The sequence below is a fragment of the Penicillium crustosum genome, assembly GCF_028827405.1.
Source record: "Penicillium crustosum strain IBT 35664 chromosome Unknown utg000001l_segment0_segment0, whole genome shotgun sequence".
Taxonomy (NCBI): Eukaryota; Fungi; Ascomycota; class Eurotiomycetes; order Eurotiales; family Aspergillaceae; genus Penicillium; species Penicillium crustosum.
Genome location: NW_026623122.1, coordinates 8,623,936 through 8,642,247, shown reverse-complemented (window position 1 = coordinate 8,642,247; position 18,312 = coordinate 8,623,936). Strand labels below are relative to the sequence as shown.

The 18,312-nt window shown below is 47.9% G+C and overlaps 8 protein-coding genes across 8 annotated transcripts; 3 read left to right on the top strand and 5 right to left on the bottom strand.

Annotated features, from left to right (window-relative positions):
* Positions 1-405: 405 nt before the first annotated feature.
* On the bottom strand, positions 406-2,889 carry N7487_003202 (tRNA ligase; the record flags this gene model as incomplete). The annotated part of the gene is made up of 1 exon (XM_056870949.1): positions 406-2,889. The coding sequence occupies one exon, from the start codon at positions 2,887-2,889 to the stop codon at positions 406-408; it is 2,484 nt and encodes an 827-aa protein (XP_056735733.1).
* Positions 2,890-3,254: 365 nt separating this feature from the next.
* On the top strand, positions 3,255-3,911 carry N7487_003201 (ankyrin repeat protein; the record flags this gene model as incomplete). Its single annotated transcript, XM_056870948.1, has 1 exon — positions 3,255-3,911. The coding sequence occupies one exon, from the start codon at positions 3,255-3,257 to the stop codon at positions 3,909-3,911; it is 657 nt and encodes a 218-aa protein (XP_056735732.1).
* A 503-nt stretch (positions 3,912-4,414) lies between these two features.
* Positions 4,415-5,238, top strand: N7487_003200 (vacuolar protein sorting family 37 protein; the record flags this gene model as incomplete). The annotated part of the gene is made up of 2 exons (XM_056870947.1): positions 4,415-4,686; positions 4,752-5,238. 2 exons carry the CDS (start codon positions 4,415-4,417, stop codon positions 5,236-5,238), a joined length of 759 nt encoding a protein of 252 aa, XP_056735731.1.
* A 178-nt stretch (positions 5,239-5,416) lies between these two features.
* Positions 5,417-6,762, bottom strand: N7487_003199 (phosphatase PAP2 family protein; the record flags this gene model as incomplete). Its single annotated transcript, XM_056870946.1, has 3 exons — positions 6,648-6,762; positions 6,068-6,594; positions 5,417-5,958 (listed from the first exon to the last, which is right to left on the bottom strand). The coding sequence occupies exons 1-3, from the start codon at positions 6,737-6,739 to the stop codon at positions 5,417-5,419; spliced, it is 1,161 nt and encodes a 386-aa protein (XP_056735730.1). The 5' UTR covers positions 6,740-6,762.
* An 819-nt stretch (positions 6,763-7,581) lies between these two features.
* On the bottom strand, positions 7,582-9,444 carry N7487_003198 (uncharacterized protein; the record flags this gene model as incomplete). The annotated part of the gene is made up of 1 exon (XM_056870945.1): positions 7,582-9,444. The coding sequence occupies one exon, from the start codon at positions 9,442-9,444 to the stop codon at positions 7,582-7,584; it is 1,863 nt and encodes a 620-aa protein (XP_056735729.1).
* Positions 9,445-10,246: 802 nt separating this feature from the next.
* N7487_003197 (putative plasma membrane ammonium transporter (Ato3)) lies at positions 10,247-11,333 on the bottom strand (the record flags this gene model as incomplete). The annotated part of the gene is made up of 5 exons (XM_056870944.1): positions 10,247-10,411; positions 10,477-10,652; positions 10,715-10,834; positions 10,902-11,002; positions 11,062-11,333. 5 exons carry the CDS (start codon positions 11,331-11,333, stop codon positions 10,247-10,249), a joined length of 834 nt encoding a protein of 277 aa, XP_056735728.1.
* A 2,796-nt stretch (positions 11,334-14,129) lies between these two features.
* Positions 14,130-14,994, top strand: N7487_003196 (uncharacterized protein; the record flags this gene model as incomplete). Its single annotated transcript, XM_056870943.1, has 2 exons — positions 14,130-14,388; positions 14,456-14,994. 2 exons carry the CDS (start codon positions 14,130-14,132, stop codon positions 14,992-14,994), a joined length of 798 nt encoding a protein of 265 aa, XP_056735727.1.
* Positions 14,995-15,987: 993 nt separating this feature from the next.
* N7487_003195 (Haloacid dehalogenase type II) lies at positions 15,988-16,698 on the bottom strand (the record flags this gene model as incomplete). The annotated part of the gene is made up of 1 exon (XM_056870942.1): positions 15,988-16,698. The coding sequence occupies one exon, from the start codon at positions 16,696-16,698 to the stop codon at positions 15,988-15,990; it is 711 nt and encodes a 236-aa protein (XP_056735726.1).
* Between the last annotated feature and the right edge of the window lie 1,614 nt (positions 16,699-18,312).

The following is an 18,312-nucleotide window of genomic DNA, read 5'->3' as shown; positions in this document are numbered from 1 at the left end:
GCTTTGTCATCACTGAACGGTCTATTATGCTACAAAGAATTCACAGAGTCAGTCCCTCTCCTTTCCAATACCGCCGCCTCCATTTCAACACTCCCTCTGCCCCAACAGTAAGTCGGGAATAGATGAGAACTAGGAGGGGGACGTAAAGCTAAGGCTAGAAGCGAACGGTATTTTCTTTAAATAGAAGGATGCATAGTAGGAATTCGTTCGATACCAAAGCTAGTTCAACGGGTAAGAACGAGACATAATATCTACAATGGAATGCTAGAAGCATCATAATATGCAATCCAGCAAAGTCATAGCCGTAGTCATAGCTTATAGCTAAAACAAGTATAATCAATGCTCCAGAATCAAAAATCCACTGCATTCCATTTTCTCAATCATTCATATCCAAAAAGAAAACACTCAATACTTCCCCCGGCTCATAACCAATCCAACAACACCATCAACAACCTTAACACCTTCAATTTCTGCTTCGTAGATCCCCGTATCACCTCCAGACCCAACCTTAACCCACCGCTGCAGCAAATCATTACTCTCCTTCGGCTTAACATCCGGCGCCGCGGTACCGACCGTGATATGCGGAATCGGATTTGCGCACGGCCACTCAGACTCGGCCGACTCGACACCCTCAGCAGGAAGGATGCGCGCGACAAAGGCCATGATGCGGTCATCCCAAACAAGACGCTCGATGCGCACGCGCGCGCAGCCCAGAGTCGGCGGGTATTGAATTGGGTCTTCGACAACGGGGTTGTTGGTCTGGATGTCGATGTAGCGAGTTGATAACTGGTCCCAGGTCTCTGGGTTGTCTTTCTTCGAGGCGCGGTGGATGAGGGTTACATGGAAGGTTGGCTGGAGGCGGCGGGAGTTTATGAGCTGGTTGTAGAGACGGGCTTTTTCGGGGGATGTAGTTGGCGGGAAGAGGGAGTGGAGGAGTGAGGTTACTTCGTTTGTTGGCAGGGAGATGTTGAAGTATTCGATCTTTTTGGCAAGGGCTTGTGGTAGGAAAGGGGAGTCGGTTAGTTCGGCGACGAGGGCGTTGTTGTCTTTGCTTTTGGGCTTTTTGACTTTCGGCTTTTGTGGGGACCCGTAGCTGTAGCTGAGATCTTTTGTCACAGTGTAGTCATTTAGGGCCGCATCGATGGCTTGGTCGAGATCTGCTGCCGTTGGCATGGTTGGTACCAGTCGGGGGTAGGCGGCGTGGAGGGCTTTGACAACTGTCTCGAGGTTCTCGCGAGATGAGGCGCACACGTCGAGGTCAATGACGTGATCAAAGTGCTCATCTGGTAAGCGGGTGGTGTCGACGCCTTCGAAGCGGCCGAGGAATCCCTCCATGATTCCGATGGTCTCTTGCTGGGCGTTGGTGCCAGCCCGGATGGATTGGTGGTTGTCGCCACGCTCTAGCACACGCTTTCGAGTGACTTCTCGGATGGCGGGAAGCCTGTCTGCCTTGGGCTCGTGGACATAATGCAGAGCGACGAACTTCGCATCCGGAAGCACGGGGTAGATATCTTCCATGAGCTGCTTGCGTTCGCGCTTTTGATGGTTGTTGCGATCTGCGATGACAACACTGTGCTCTCCCAGAGCATGGCTGACGTCGAAAGCGAACTTCTTCGGCTTGTTTTTCTGTTTGGGAATGTTGTCGTTCTGAACATGTCCCCATCCGAAGAGCTTAACCAGAGCTAAAGCGACTGTTGTCTTACCACATCCCAGCGAGGCAACCGGTTCGAGGATGACATTTTTGTTGGTCTCCTGCGAATCATTCTGCTTTTGAGCCTCTAGAGCGATAATCTCGGCTCCATTCAATCCTCGTTCCTTGAGGAACTGCTCCCGCAAAGCTATGATACCATGGTTTTTCATATACTCATCTGCCATTTTAGGGTTCTTCATCAGAGCCCGTCGAGCAAACTGCAAGTATTCTTCGGTGATCTGCTCATGCTTCCTGATCTTGGGGTGTTTCCCTCCGATGACGGCTTTGGTGCATTCACGCCACTGACGGTACATCAAGTACGGCTCTTCGAACTTGTACTTGAAGAACCAATTCCGGTAGGGCTCGGTGCCCTTGTCGCTAAGCTGGCATCGGATGACGAAGCCCTCGGTCTCACGTCCATCCCACATTCCTGTCTCTGCGCATCCTTCCAGGAAGCTCTGCACTCTGAAAATGTCATCGAAGATCTCGAACTTGGCCTTCTTGAAACCCCAGTCGTCAGCAAACTTGTGCACATCTCCACACGACATTGTCTTAAAGTCAGGCTGGTTGTAGTTGAGACCGTGAAGGTAAATGCCTGAAGAAGATTCGTCGTAGGCCAGGACATGCTCCTCAAAAGTGTCGTCACAGAGTTCTCCAACGGCTGTAACATTCATCTGGCGCAGCGTCCGGGCAAGGTCCTTGACAGATCGATTCACGGACGAGACATGGCGTTCCGTCCAGCGCTCTCCTGCTTGCGCGTGGGTAACTAATGTATCTTCGCGGGGCCCAGTCGAGTGTTTGCTGCAGACCAGCAATGTGTCGTCCTCCAAAGCTGAGATAAAAATAATGCATCCATTCTCTTTCACGCTCAGCTCATAGGGGCCCCTTGTGTTTTTCTCGATGTTGCGCCATTCCGTGGCCCTTGTCTCGCCTACGTTGAAGAACTTGTCGTATCCGCGCGCCGCGATTTCAGGAATGTTGTCTTTCCGTTGAGTGGTGAAAAGACCTCGCGCATATGTTGGTAGACCAGCCTGCTTGTAGTCCCAGTCCTGGAACTTCCACGAGTCTACGGTCACATTATTGGGCAAGGCAAAGGTGCTTTTTTTGCAGGTGAACCTTGTCTCGCCCTTTTTGGCCTTCCTAGCGGTCTCCAAGTTTTTCACGAGCTGTGAGATGACGTGTGGATCTTGAGTCGCCATGTTTGTGTGTTGGGGATATCAAAGAGATTGGAGAGGAGGGGCAGACAATAGTGGGGGGAAAGAGAAAAGAGAAAAGGCGCGATGATTTTCCTGACCTCCTGCCTGAGGTATTGTAAGGGTATTTGTAGGAAACTGAAATGATAACAAATTAGAGACTAAATGATCAAAGCACCAAAGTACCAAAGCAGTAAAGAGCCGGGGCAATGACGAACAGTCAGACCTGAATGTGTCACAGTGCGGGGAGCCAAAGGGGAAAGGCGGATATTTTTTTTTCTGCTGAGTTGAGCTGATTTACTTGAACAACCACAAGTTACCTTTGACTCACTCGATCTTTAAACACTTTCACTTTAATAATTTGACTCATAATGGCCCAAAATCCTTACCTCTTGGCCTGCGACAACCCAACGGCCCTTCTGGAGCTACTGCGATCCAACCCCTCGATCGCATCCAGTCAAGATGAGTCCGGCTACTCATTGCTGCACGCCGCAGCCTCATACGGTCATATCGATCTCCTACGCGCTCTAGTCAAAGAATTCAACGTCGATGTCAACCTCCTCGACGAAGATGGCGAGACATGTCTATTTGTGGTCGAAGATAGCGACATCGCGCGCTGTTTAGTCGAGGAACTGGGTGTGGACGCCAATAAGAAGAACGCTGAAGACTTTACAGCTGTGGAAAAGTTCGAGACCGAGAACGAGTTCCCGCAGGTCGCTTCCTACCTCCGCGAAGCTGTCGGCGGTGCTCCTGCTCCGACGCACGAGCAAGCCGCCGAAGTTTTGAACTCTCCCGGAGCCATCCCTGGCAGTGATATGAGGGTCAACATCGGTACAATGACGGAAGAAGAGGCCACTGCTGGTGGTGAACCGGATCCAGAATTCAAGAGGCGCATCGAGGAACTTGCGACTCGTGAGGATTATTACAGCGAGGAGGTGCAGAATGAGGTGCGCGAGTTGGTGAAGGATGCCATGGCTGGCTCGAATATTGAAGCTATGGAGCGGGAGATTCGGAGGAGAACTGAGTAAACAGGAGCATTGCGACTGTTAAACTCATTTCATCGTCATGTCAGGGTTCAGTCTGTACATGAGACCATCATCGCATTCGAAAATGCGAATCACTGGCAAAAATCCATCCAAACATTTTCAGTCGGAGTCCCACGCCTCCTACTGATTGAATCTCGCGAACGGGCACTCCGCCGTTGTCTCGGGAATCTTTTATGTCTCGCTTGAAGTTTTGAGTCTCCCTGTGGAGGCTGCTGTTAGACTTGTCAGAGTCCCTGTTCGAGTGGCCCGAAGAAAAGCTTCTATACGATCTTGTAAGTAGGATTAAATCACGAAATATCACGATATATCCATTGAAACAATCTATGTTACAACATAATTAGCTATTTTCCACATATGTAGAGATCGTACTATCATAGTTGATGCTACTGCGTAGATCACCGGTCTAGTCCCCGCCAAGCTCGAGCCTATCCCGCATCTCCGACGTAGCAACTTAACTTTCACCTACAACCCCCAACCACCATATCATGTCTCAACCACCCTCTCCATTCCCTCCGCAATCGCAATTCTACTCATCTCAGATCATGAACCCCGACACACCTCCTCCACCACCCCCAAAACCCAGCAGCCACGAAGCCAGTCGACGCGGCACCCCGCAAAGCACCACTGCACAAGCCTGGCAGCCAGACCAGACAGGCGCACATCAGGGCGCACATCCCAATAATCCTCAGCAGCCATATATCCCCGATCCTCCAACAATCGAGGAAGGATGGCTCCCAGATCTAGTGTCCGATAAATCGTGTGTCCCCTCAAACCCTGGGAAGCAATGAATGATAGGAGCGTCTCTAACTCACGCAACCCCAGAACAACCGATCTCCAAACCATCCTCAAAGACCCATCTCTGATCTCCGCCCTCTCAAGCCAACACCCCTCATATACAACCCGCCAACAACACCTCGAAACCTTAATCCAAACAAACAAAGACCTCGCAACCCGCGTCCTAGAGATGGAGAACCACCTCGCCGAAGCTCGCGCCTCCACAGAAACCATGTTGATCACACACCAGTCACTGGAGGTGTCCTGGCGCAAGAAGCAGGCCGAGATGGACGCCGCTCTAGCGCCGTGGTCGCCGAAAGCACTATACCAACGCTTCAGCGCAGCAATTACGGAACAAGAGGCTGTCTGTCATGCTGTTGAGGAGAGCTTCCTGGATGAAGACCATCACGGTCGGGCCACGGAGAAGGAAATTGCAGATTGGGTCCGACGTGTACGGGGCGAGGCATCTAAATTGGCGGCTCGGAAGGAGGCTAAGGCCCGATGGGATGAGGGACGTGTTGGGGGTTGGCGATGAGGTCTGAAAAAAAATCTCGAGATAGAAATAGTCAGGTCAGGTCTGACTGCCATTTACGATGTTCATGCTGCCTCCGATTCATGATCTGTTCACTATGCATTATACAATACGATATAAATCTACATCACACCTTCAAGGTCTTGCTTTCTCAACTCAATCCCGGATATCCACCCTACCTTCACCCCTCCAGCCTAACAGCGTCACCCTCACTACCTTCCGGCTTAACACGCCCCTGTCCCTGTCCCTGATTCCTAAACGCCATCTCCCTCACCGCAGCCGCGCTCTCAACATCACCCTCCAACCCCCTCTCACCCGCCCACCCATCCGTGCCTAGCGAACTAGGAACCCCAACACCCCGTAGGAAAGCACGTCTCCGATTACGCGGACCCCAAGCCCAGCCTGCACCACGTCGAATGGGGATATGGTACATGTTAAACCCAATATAAGCGAAGAAAATGCCGATCGCGGACCCGAAGAGAATATCAAAGCCATGGTGTCTGTAATTGAACCAGCGCGACGCAGCAATAAAGCACGCTGTGGCAGTCGGCACGAACGCAATTAGCATTAGGTATACGGGCGGCGCAGCACCGCGCTTCCGCACAGATGTCTCCTCATCAACGTGGTTTTGGTCTTCGACTGGGTAGCGCGGAAGATAAGGGAATGCGACGGAGAATTTCGAGCAGAGCCAGAGAGTTAGGTAGATTAGACCGGCGAAGGAGACTGGGGGGGATTATTAGCTTCAGTATTCATATTTGTATACCGTATCATGCACTAAACACATCTGCGATATGATGTGCATGATATGTATGTATGTATGGTATAGACTTACAAGAAGAATGCCCACTAGGAAAACTAGCAAACCCATCAATGCGCAAGGATTTACTCGTATCGCGACAAATCTCCCAGGAAACCAACGTTGCCGCACCGCGCAGCTCCTCTCCAAGCCCACCGACCGTGAACTCGGCAATGCGCGTGAGGTCTGGATTGCAGCGGGCCAGGAGATCAGGTCGCGGTTTGCCGATGAGCACTTTCAGACCCTGTGTCGCGGACCAGGCGCTTGCGATGGCCAGTGCGAGGCCCATCCAGCCGACGTTCCATTCCCAGAATTTGCGACGGATGTATTGCGCGGCGGGGGGTTTTGGTGTGGGGTTAGAGGGGGTGGTGGCTTTTGCTGGGACGAGTAGCCATGCGAGGAGGAGGATTATTATTGCTGGGGCGAAGAGGCAGACTAGGACCAGGGTTGTTGTTGTTACGGTTTCTTTGGTGAGGGGGTAGCTGATTGTTGGGTCGGTTAGGCTGAAGGGGTGGTGGTTTGGGGATTGTTTGTAGAAGCCGTAGCCGATTAGAGCGATGCCGCTGGTGAGGATTGTTAGTTTGGGGATTGGGGTGAATAGTCTGGGTGGAGGTACATGATGAATATCCAGTCGAGTATGTAGGATAGGACTAGGAGCTTGGAGATAGCTGCTAGACGCGTTACCGTGTCCTTGATGGGAAGGGGCATCTTGTGATGCAATTATGGTAAGGAATAATGAAGATAGGAATTAAAAATTAAATGATAAAAATGATGACCATGACCATGACTGTGATTATAGTTATAATGTGCAGGTGCAGGCAACAACGTTGAAATGAGAGATGACCTGGGGGAATGTGGCGGAGTAAAAATAAAAAGCTTACTTGGACTCGCATCCATTTAGGGTTATGCAGGACTGGGGGTACTCCGTATAGATACGGAGTAGTATTCACGTCATTGATTTCACTCCACTTTTATATAGATGGTTTCTTTAGAACTCATCTATAGAGATATAGAGCTATACAGCTATAGAGCATTAAATATCTTGGCAAACATCACTGGAACAAAAAATTGACTCTATATCATTGATTTCAGAAAGATGTTGAGCATTGTAGTGGATTCTGTAATTTCCACCTTCTCTAGCGCTAACCCCATTTAAGCTCAGCGGGTGCCGCCCACGGTCATGCAGGGGGTATACAACCTTGAAAACTGCACGTGCGTGAAACATACTCTGTAGACTCGACCACGTCGCCAGCGTCCACGTGTGTTACAGTCTAATCCAAGCTGCATTAAGGTGAAACGGGCGCCTAACACAAATAATTAAGTTAGTTCGGTGTATTTCGACAGAGAATTGGTCTGGTCTCTCTAGTCCCTGGAAAATGAAAGCCTGATGTATTTATTATACTCACTTATTCTCTCAATAAACAGCCTCCTGTTCTTAGATTTGATTCCATTTATAAGGTAAGCGCTGGTTCCGGAAACTAGAAGCAGGCTACAACACGCTGGATGCAAAAACATGCAAAAACATCAACACGGTTTTGTGCAAGTTATTCTCACTCGTCGCCGACAATTTCACGGACAAAAGGCTTGTTATTGGCATAGCACTGGATTTCCTGTTCCTTGGGAAGAATACCATGCAGAATATAAGCTTTAGCAACTTCATCTGTGCAGTCTGATCTGTCACGTCTGGAGCTATGCCCATATGCATGATTAACAATCAACCGGGCATTTTGGCCCATCTCTGCTAGAAGCCTTCTCCCATTGCGCAGCGGGGTCGCAGGGTCATACGGGGATGCGATAAGTAGAGTAGGACTCTTAAGAGTGTTGTTGAGATCCCCGCGATACACCTCCGAAGGACGGCCCCAATAGGTATTGTAATGTCGACAAGGCATAACTGCAAAGAAGCGGGAGTTTCCAGCTATCCAGCTCTGGGCAGACATTTTCTCCCACAACTGATCCCACCATTCAAGTCCGTCTGGAAGGGGCGCATCGTACGAATCAGCACATATCACGAGGGGGTCGAGTTCAGTGGAAGATGGGACATGCGGATAGAGTTGCTTTTCAGAATGGTCGCTCCATGAGAGATCTAGGGAATTGGCTGCTAGAGTAGTATTCCCTGCTTCGAGCTCGTAGAGCATTTGTGCCGTACTCGGCCAATCTGCCGGCCTGTACATAGCCCCATAGACCCTCTCGACAAGGGCCGAGTAAGTGACGAGGGAAGGGCCGGCTGATTCTGTGTACGCGGACCGTGGACGAGCTTTGAGAGACTCAAGTAGATCGGCCATACGGGCTTCCAGCTGCGCAAGTGTGACGGGGCCATCCTGGCTAGAAACGGGATTTGCCAATGCACACCACTTCGGACCGGCGTTGATACACTCCCCTAAGAAGCCGTCGCGCCATGCATCTGTCGCATTATCGAGAGAAGTCCAGCCAAAGCCCCCTAAAAGGCGGTGATCTCTTACATATTCCGTACCGTCTAGTATCAAACGGCCCGCTCGGTTGGGAAACATGTTGACATAGGTCTGGCCAATCCCTGTACCATAGCTAACCAAGTATCCTGTGACTTCTTCTTCATCAAGTGCTTTTCGGATCTCGTCTAGATCGCGTGCCACCGACGCTGTACTGATGAAGCGACCAAAATCTCCCAGCCGTTGCTGACAGGCAAAGAAGGTGGCGTTGTTCATGGCATCCACAGTCTCTAACTGGGCCTTTGGGGCCTCCTCGCGATATCGGAGTGCTAGCAGTGACCATCGATCCCGGAACCTGTCTTGAGGGTAACATGCCGCCGCGGGGAGGGAGAAGTTCACACCGCGGGGGTCCCATCCCAGCACATCTAGTTGTCCATCACTGAAGCGGTTGGTCATCTCCTCTGCGGTCTCCCAAAGGAAAGATGTTCCACTTCCTCCTGGGCCTCCTGGGTTTATAATGATAGTGCGCTCACTCCTGTAGCTCTTGGGTGAAAAACCAGTGTCATTCCTATGTGCTAGACCGGCGACCTGGAACTTAGTGACTGCAATTCGGACAATACGAGAGTCTGAAGAGTTGTGATAATCAAGTGGTAGGTCTAAGTACCCACACAGGTAGATTCCCCGACCTGTGCTTCCCCAACTCCAATGATTCGGATTGGTGTCGAAGAGGGCGGCCCATGATTGTTGCGGAGTCGGGTCATCCAGTGGCGGTGGGCGACTGGCATCAGTGCATGGGATAAACTTGAATGGGTCGCCGGGTTGTGGGAATAATCCATAGGGCAAATCCTGCACTTGGGGATCGTCTCGGAAGGCCCAGCGCGGTGCTGGGGTAGGGAATTTACCGAACCCTACTAGGGTCACTATCCCTGCGGCTGCTGCCGCCCAGACGATAGTTCTCCAGGGCCATGTTCGAGGCTTGGGTGTGGAGGTGAATTTTCCCTTCTCCATCGCGGAGTCTAACTGAATGAGGTTGTGTTCCTGTCTGACAAGGCAGCCGTGAGATTTTGAGATTCAAGTTAGGTTAGCGGGATTACACCATCGTCATTAGCGCCATTTTGGGTGTTTTGCAGGGATTGTTTCTAGGGTAACCAGGCAATCTGGATATTGGTCCGAATATACATTACAGTGATTGATTTTCACTGTTCGGGCTACCATTGTAGTCTTGGTGAGTGATGGCTAAGTACTTACCATATGTACGGGCGACTAAGTATGCCACTGTTTCATAACTCTCTTACTTTTTTTTTTTTTCATATTGCCAGGTATTAGTTTAGATCCACTCTCACTTTACAAGTATGCGAAGGTGGTTATATTCCGGCCAGGGATCGGACATTAATTATATAGTCAAAATTTATATGTAGAAAAGTCTCTCATAGAATATGCTTTTTTTTCCCGCCCTCGTGGAAGGGTTTGAATCGGCCCTTATCATATATCAAAAGACATCTAAAAAAGAACATAACAAGGCCGTATAAGCGGCCGATTACAATTCTTGTCTTGTTGTACATGCCAGGCGATGAATGACGCGGTGAGGTAATATCCAATGAGATAGTTATGAACCGGTGGCATACTTTCAAGGTTAGCCGCCCGTATATATACACAAGCTTCTCCATATAGAACTGGATAATTGAAATGCATAGTACAATTAAAGAAAATACGTATTTCCGGTGAATATATAGCTACGAAGCATCAAAATGGTTGCTGCGACACAACGTTGTAGATATAGTCTGAAAGCCGTAAAATGTAGAAACTAGATCTACCCCTCAACCTCACGCTTCCGGGCTTTCTGATTCTTCCCAAGGATGACTGTACTTAGGTCACCCACTGGTAGTGCGATGGGGAAATCAACCGCGTCGAGGATCTGCGCAATGAAAATATGCCAGATGGGAATGCAAAGGGCAAAGTTGAACGCACCAGCAGCCTGTGGATAGAGAAATCAATCTAAATTCCATATAAAAGGAAGAAATAGGTGTGTTTGCAACATACCTTTTGTAATTTGGCGGCCAGGACCAGGTTTCCTAGCGCCGTCTGGAAATATGTGCCAGCAAACAACCCAAATGTAATCACGAGTAGGAAAAGCGCGAGGAAGAGGCAGACGTTTGTGCGGAGGGCACAAATCATGTAAACGAAGGTGAGGAGTGCGAGAGAGACGTAGTAGAACCCTATAAAGTATTATGTTAGCCCTTGCGCGCGTACACGATCAGGTATGATGGAAAGAACTAACCGACGGTGGCGCTGTATTCAGCCGTCTCCATTCCTTCCAGTGTGTTACCATCAGGTGAATACATTGTGCCAACGGCAAAGAATGGCATGAGTGATGTGCCCTGCACTAGCCAGAAGGTGCCTGTGAATCGGTGGGTTCTGATTAGCAAAGGTATTCATTCAATCAGTCACCGACCAATTGCACATACCATATGTAAAGAACAGAGCACAGGAAAATGTATTCCCAAGGATCCATTCACCGATCGCCCCGAATATCTGTACCATTGCACCGAAGAAGATATAGACCGGTCTAGTAGAGGGGCGTTGTTAGTATTGTTTTCCATGTAGCACCTTCGTGGTCTCTCTTACAAAATTGCAGCACCGTTCCCGCCAGCTCCTCTCCAGCCCATAGTAATCATTGCGGTCGGCGTCGCAGCCAGCAAGAAGCCCATCAATGAGATTGGTGTTGGATTGCCAAATGTAGAACGTAGCTTTCCTGCATTTGGTGTCTTGGGGCTGAGATATAACTTTTCAAAGACATCGCGTGGTATAGGAAGCATAACACTATCAGCGGTTTGATAGCGACGAAGCATCTCTACCGTAGAGGCCTCATGCTTATCGCTGATATTCTCGTCGGACATTTCGATATTCAAGGGGCAGGATTTTGATTTTGTTCAAGAAAGCCTGGGAAATCAAAGTGAGACGCCGTCTCAATGATGGTGATAGAGAACTGGAAATCAACTGGGGAAAGAAAAGACACAAACCGGACCATGATGACCGGCCCTTTATGCTTTTTCGTCCGGTCCTTGATCGAGCTGTTTATCTTGTACGCCTTTTTGTTTGGACCAAACCTTCGTAGTATTCCCCACAATCCCCAGCCTAACCCCGGATTTCTTTGTTGACCGACAACCAGTAAGTTGGCACCAATCTGATTTCAGGCCATAGCGTAAAGCTAAACCTGCTTCATTCCTTTCGCAAGGGTAGCAATTGGATAGTATCATTCGCTGGCCAAATCATACTAGATGCAGAGTGGGTCTGAGCCTCCACGTATTCTGTTCCGGTGGTATCCGCATTAGCGTGGGGTAGAAAGTATTATGTGCTGTACGGGGTACTCAGACCCACTTTCCCTTTGCTATCTCCCCGCAATGGTGTCCAGAGCCGAGGGAGTAGACCTGTAAGTCGGCTTCTTAGTAATTGTGTTGCATGAATGGATAGTAATTGAGGTATAAAAGGCCGTACTCACCCGATATAGACTCGCCCAGACTTAGGATATAATTATTTGGCTGATTGGTGGCGCCCGTATAAAGTCCATTCGGTAAAGCTTGCGTCGGTCAAGCCCTCTTGGCATTCTCGGCAATTAGGCTAATCGATATAGCCGCGGTTTAGGGGTGGAGGGTGGAGGGGTGGGTAATATTTTGTCATTGTAGATTTTGTGGACTTGGAGAAAGCCTGGGGGCTTAGTGCTTCCAGGTGGATAATGCAGGACATCAGGGGCAATAGAGCACCATGATGGTTGATACAAAGAGCAAATTGTGTCCACGGGATAGCACAATATCATATGCCGCCATTTTCACCGCCATTGTTGTTATGGCAGCACCCATTTGAGCCTTAGGGGCAATCCATCCAGGAGATTTAGTCAAGAGGTGGAACAAGCAGACTTTTGAGGATCATGCTGGGTTACAAGACTTGCATCCGGTGGTCCAAGCGAGGAGGATGGTTCACATTGGAACAAATAGACACAATCTAGACACCTACGGTTCATACACAGTCATATGAGACTCAAAATTAGAAGCATTACATGCGTATAACAGTACAAGTACATGGGATGTAAACAGTCTATATTTTGCTTCATGCCCAGACAAGTCCAACAGTTGATCCAAATTGGTGAGACACTTGGTGTCCGCAACGCTTGATTTCTGCAACGAGATGTTCCCCTTGCGACATGAGTTACAGCACAACAAAGACTTGAGAGGAGACGCGTTGAGCAATACAAGGGTAAGGTATCTACATTGTACACGTCTTCTCCAAGCGCCCAGACAAGCCGAGCAATTGATGAAAAAAAAAGTGAGTGGGTGTGCTGCAAAATTTATGTGCACGGGTTGTTTTCACTAGGTTTTCATAGTGAAAACCTAGTGAAAACAACCTAATGACTACCTCTAGGGAAGCTGGAAAGAAGAAGAAAAGAAAAACTAGGCTCTGCGGGAAGTGGGGTCGCTTTATACCTGGCTCAGGGACCGGAGCTCGGGGTAACTTTGCGAATTGCGGACGAACCGGACTTCTAGAGAGTCTAACAAGATTAACACGGTCGCCATCATTAACTCTATAAGTCGTTATATCTAACGGCACATATACTTCGTCAACGTAGTAAAAACATTTAGATATACTCACCGCTCGAGATTGCGGGATACTATATTTCTATAGCGCCTTACCGAGAATCTCCTCAAAGATACCATTTGAGTATATATCCGCAATATCCTAAGTATTGATACCACGATCATATGCGTACGTAATAAGAGGGAGAGCCTCCGCCTCCGATATCAACCTGGGCTGCCAGGAGGTCGTACCATAAGTCATACAACCAAGGACGACTTAAGAGATTTTCAGCCCGAAATTACCAAGTCTGCAAAAGGGTAAGCTGGTGTATAGTCGGATATGTATATCGAAACATACCTCACATAACCAACTTTCTTATTAGATGAAATTGTGCTTTCAGAAATAAATGAGACGAGAAGGCACCTGAATGATTAAAAAAAACTTGAGGGGACACCATAGTGTATTTATATCGTGACAAAATGGATTCGCCTCATCCACAAATCGGTTTGCCTGGAAGCAGAGAATACCGTGGAAAAAAAGCTAAAGTCTAGTTTATGTCAGGTATACCTTATTGTCAGAGACTTTCTGATATGGTAGTTTCCTCCATGTTCCTGCACGGATCCTGTTCATTGGTGAGAAAGAACAAAAGTTTTATTCGCCGCATTTCTTGCGCTAGTACTGCACCTGTCAGCACAATGTCCATTCTGCGGGGAATTTGGATCCTTACTGCGTGGGTTGATTGGTGGTATTAAACGGGGATAAGGGTGGAGTACAGAAAAACAAATTATCCAGTGAACCTTAATATCTTAGCTCCCTCTTATGTCACTATTGCTGTAAATGTCACTGTCGCACAAACCTAGGTGTCATAACATCCTCATGGGTTTCTCCGGTGTAATTTTAATTGGCCAGTTCCGTTCATCAAAGATCCATCCTACAAGTGCCGGCGGCATCAAGCAAACGGTGGGGCCCAGTGTTGGCTGCTGACACCCTACTTGGAAGAATGTTCGGAGTTAATAACTGCCAAGACAACGCAGTACATAATTCTGTTCTTCACCCATATTGTTCCTCTCACATACTTTCAATATACAGAACAGGGTTTTACAAACCGTGCTCATCGACAGGACATGGCAATCGAGAACGTGCTCATAATCGGAGGCAATGGCAGAATTGCTCGATCCATGACCAGCTTGATGCTAGCTCGCTCATGGAATGTCACAAGTGTCATTAGAAATGTTCGCCAAAAGGACAGCATTCTACAACTAGGCAATAATCAGCCTGGGAAGATCAATGTGCTGAACTTGGATTTGCAAAATGTCAAGAGCCAAGCCGATGTATCAGAGATTTTTGAAACCGTCAAGCCGACTTGTGTTGTCTACGCAGCAGGTATGGCACCTTCTTTACATTTTCTAAATTGGTCAGCCCTTGACGAGTTCTCACTATGGTGAATCAGGATCAATGCAAAATGTTTTTGCTATCGACCGCGATGCAGCCCAACAAATAATCAAAGCATCTACCGGAACCCCGTCGGTCGTCAAATTCCTAATGATTTCCTTTCCTTCGTCGCGTCGGAAGCCAGCACCATGGTGGGGGAAGAAGGATACTCAAGACTGGCAGCGAGAAGTTAGCGCCTATCCCGATGTAGCTGAAGCTAAGATTCAAGCCGATGAGTATCTGGTTGCTATGAGCAAAGCGCGGGAATCTCGTTCTGGTTCTCCCTTCCAAGCAATCAGCTTACGGCCAAGTTGGCTCCGTACAGGACCACCAACGGGGCGGGTCAATTTGGGCATGACTCCTGCATTGGGTCAGGTAAACATCGCCGATGTTGCGGCGGTAGGAGTGACTCTTCTGGCTCGGAACGACACTAGTGGTTGGTATGATCTTGTTGAAGGATCCGATACTGTTGAAACGGCAGTAGACATGTGCGTGGAGAATAAGGTCAACTGCATTGAAGGGGAGGATCTTGATCGTATTATGGCATTAGCGAATTAGCCTGTTCCATACATATCTTCAAGCGATGCATACATGAGGTAGCGCAATGTTCCCAACCCTCCCAATGTTATAGCCAAATGACTGGCTTTCACTAATGTCAAACATGATTTTTCGCACAGAAATGTATTAAACTAGGCTTTTTCTATGGTATTTGCTAATTTAATAGTTCCAAGTAATATCAGTAAGTCTACCAATACTCTAACGAATTAGTGGTGATTTAATGGCAGAACTCGGGTCTACATTACCAGTGATCAATCAAGAATTGCCTAGAATTTGACCTTGAAAAGTCTCCTTTGCAGAACAACAACACGCCAGTAATATAGTCCTAATGCCTTAGACATACAAAGAGATATCAAGATTTATGGACTTAATAAAGGTAATCCCATACTGTTTACATATAAAAAGAGGACATTAGCTGACTGCTAGCTTTGTATACGCTATATTTACGGGAAGACCATGCAGCATACCTTGCACAGCAGGCGGTCTGATTGGATTAAGGAAGATGGGCTTTGCGAGTGAAGAACCTGAGACAATGTTCCTCCACACTGTGACTGTACTTATTGAATGATTTGGAGAGGGGCCGAATCTTCAAGTACAAGCGAGACCAATTCAGGAATCGCGCAAAAGTGGAGTCGACGCGTAGTATCCATCCTTAAAGTTTGCCTGAAAGGTCAAAAATGGGTGGATGCCCCAAGCATTAAAGCGGGTTATGGGGTGATTAGGTTGAGTAAGCTGGTAAACATCCTGGTGCCTCATCCCCTTTGTTCCCCTGTCTCAGACTGCAGGCTCAATTTATACTGGCTAATGAAAAATAGTGGCCAACGGTAGACTTACTCTAGTCTCTCTAAGTAGCTAATCATTGTGTATCAGTAGTAAAAACACTGTGTCGGTAGTCGGTCTCCACCATATGTTCAACCATCTTTGGCTTAAATCATGAATTATTCATGAACTCCAAGGGTATTCATGAAATATTCAAAACGCCTTGTTCATCACTTATAAGCCCCTAATGACACCAGCAAGGTCGTTCATATTCTCCAAAAACACATCAAACTCAGTTTTTACCAGCTCCATATCCTCGTCAATATCATCAGTCCACCGATGAATATACACAGTTCTCAATCCACACTTCTGTGCGCCCCGCAAATCATAAGCATGTGCAGCAACCAAAACCACCTCTTCAGGCCGAAGCTTCACAAGCTCCAACCCCTTCTCATATGCCTCCGGACGAGGCTTATAGGCACCCAGAAGCTGACTAGAAAACAACATGTTGAAGTCCAACCCAGAGGATCGAGTCAAGTCCAATTGCAGCCGTGTCGTGCCGTTCGCATGAACGAACACTTCCAGACCGAGATCTTGTCGAAGACTCTTAATTGCATCAGAAACCTCGGGCCATGCTTTTTGCGAGTGCCATGCTTCGATGATTTGTGTTTTGGTCTCTGCGTTGAAGTGTAGTTTGTGGTCGGGTGACTTCTCGAGGAGAGCATCCAAGGTGCGGGCGAGGGTGATGTCGATGTCTTCTGGGTGGAGGTTTTCGTTCACGCGCTTGGTATTTTCAAGGAAGTATTGCCTCCGCCATTCCAGCGCAAACTTTGAGGCTTCATCTTTGGGAATTGCTGGGGGTAGCGCTTCCACTATGCTGCTGTGCCAGTCGAGGCATGTTCCCATGAAGTCGAAAAAGACTGCTTTTATTTTTGGTTGAGACATAAATGTGGCTAGTGCTTGTTGCAATTGCTAGTAGGGGGTTTGCAGGTAGATTTCGGAAATAATCGATGAGGGTGGAATCAATTTCTATGAAGAAACCAGGGAATTGGAGTAAGCTGACATGTAAATCTGATCCTCTTGGCGGGGAAGAGTTGGATTAGAAATCCAAAAGCTCCGGCCCCAATCTCACGCATACTACATATATTCCTATGTTATGTCCTCTGTACTCACAGGCCATAACGAAAAAAAGTACTCTGGCTTACTAGAAAGATAAAATATATAAGAGCTTTTAAGAACTTGATTTCAAATATCAGCCGGAAGATATATTATTCAGATCACTAGTAAACGCACAGTTTATAAACAACTACCTACCACATAAACTTCCAGTCAACGAGACGTTGAAGGCCCGAGACTAACCAGATCCCGCGATTGTCTACGAAAAATATAAGTCCGATTAACGACAAATTCTCCCGATTTCACCCTCCCATAAAAGTAATCCAGCATCGCTTCCGCCACTTCATACACTGCATCCTCGTCGGGAAGTTCTCCACCGACGCGGACTGATAAACAGTGAGAGTATCTGTGATGCATAGGTAACTCGTCGATGCTAACCTGTCGGTTCACGACACGGTACATCATAAGGCGGATCAACTCTAGATCGTTAAGCCTAGCCTCATCGGGGTCAAAGTACACTGTGGCCCACACAACATGTTTTCCTGATGGACCGTCGGCTACGGGAACGTTATCTATGCGAGTTCTAAAGGCGGTTCGTGTGGACATATTGATTTTTGTTAGCTCATTGATTGTGAGAATGACCTTGGATATTGGCTGTGGTGAGGGTTCGTTTGAACTTTTAATGAAATGGGGAGTGAAACGGGTGGAGGTTGGATATTCTCTCTCCGAGTGGTGATTAATCCCTGGGTCTTGGGGTGAGTATGTTTAAATACCTAACACTGAGACAGGATGTTATATCTTATTATAGTAGGCTGCTGTAGCCGTGAATGGAAACAAAGATTCTTTGGGTGACAACTGCTTTGTCGAGTCTGCTGTACTAATTATAAGAAAGCACTCGATAAGATGTTCGAACGTTTCTTTCTTATGCCTCGAAATCAAAGCGCACGAACCTTGGACATCGATAAGCCCATCAAATTGTGGGCAGCAGTCATCGCTCTTTTGAGCTCTTTGTTATCAGATTGGCTGTAAGATATACAAAAATGAGGAACAAAGATCTTTGACCTCTACTTTGCAGGATCAGCCCATTAAATTCTTTGTTTACACACCCTACCCACAATATCAACAAAAGAACTCTATACAACTCAATGAAAGCCCCGCCTAAACCCTAGAAAGCATCCGACCTTAAATGAAAAAGCCGAAAAAGTCTCATTCGATCAATCTCAATATTCCCCGCCGCACATTCTGCCTGATAAAAGAGCGCCAGGTCCAATGCATCCCTAAGAAAAGCATCAAGATACAAATGCCGAAACCGTGTAAATGCCCAATAATCCCCACGGGCCGGCAACGAAAGACAACCCATGACTCTGTGGTGCATAGGCTCTGGGGTAATCGAGACACTGACATGGGGTCTCTTTTTAGAGAGATCCTCATGTATATAGTCTC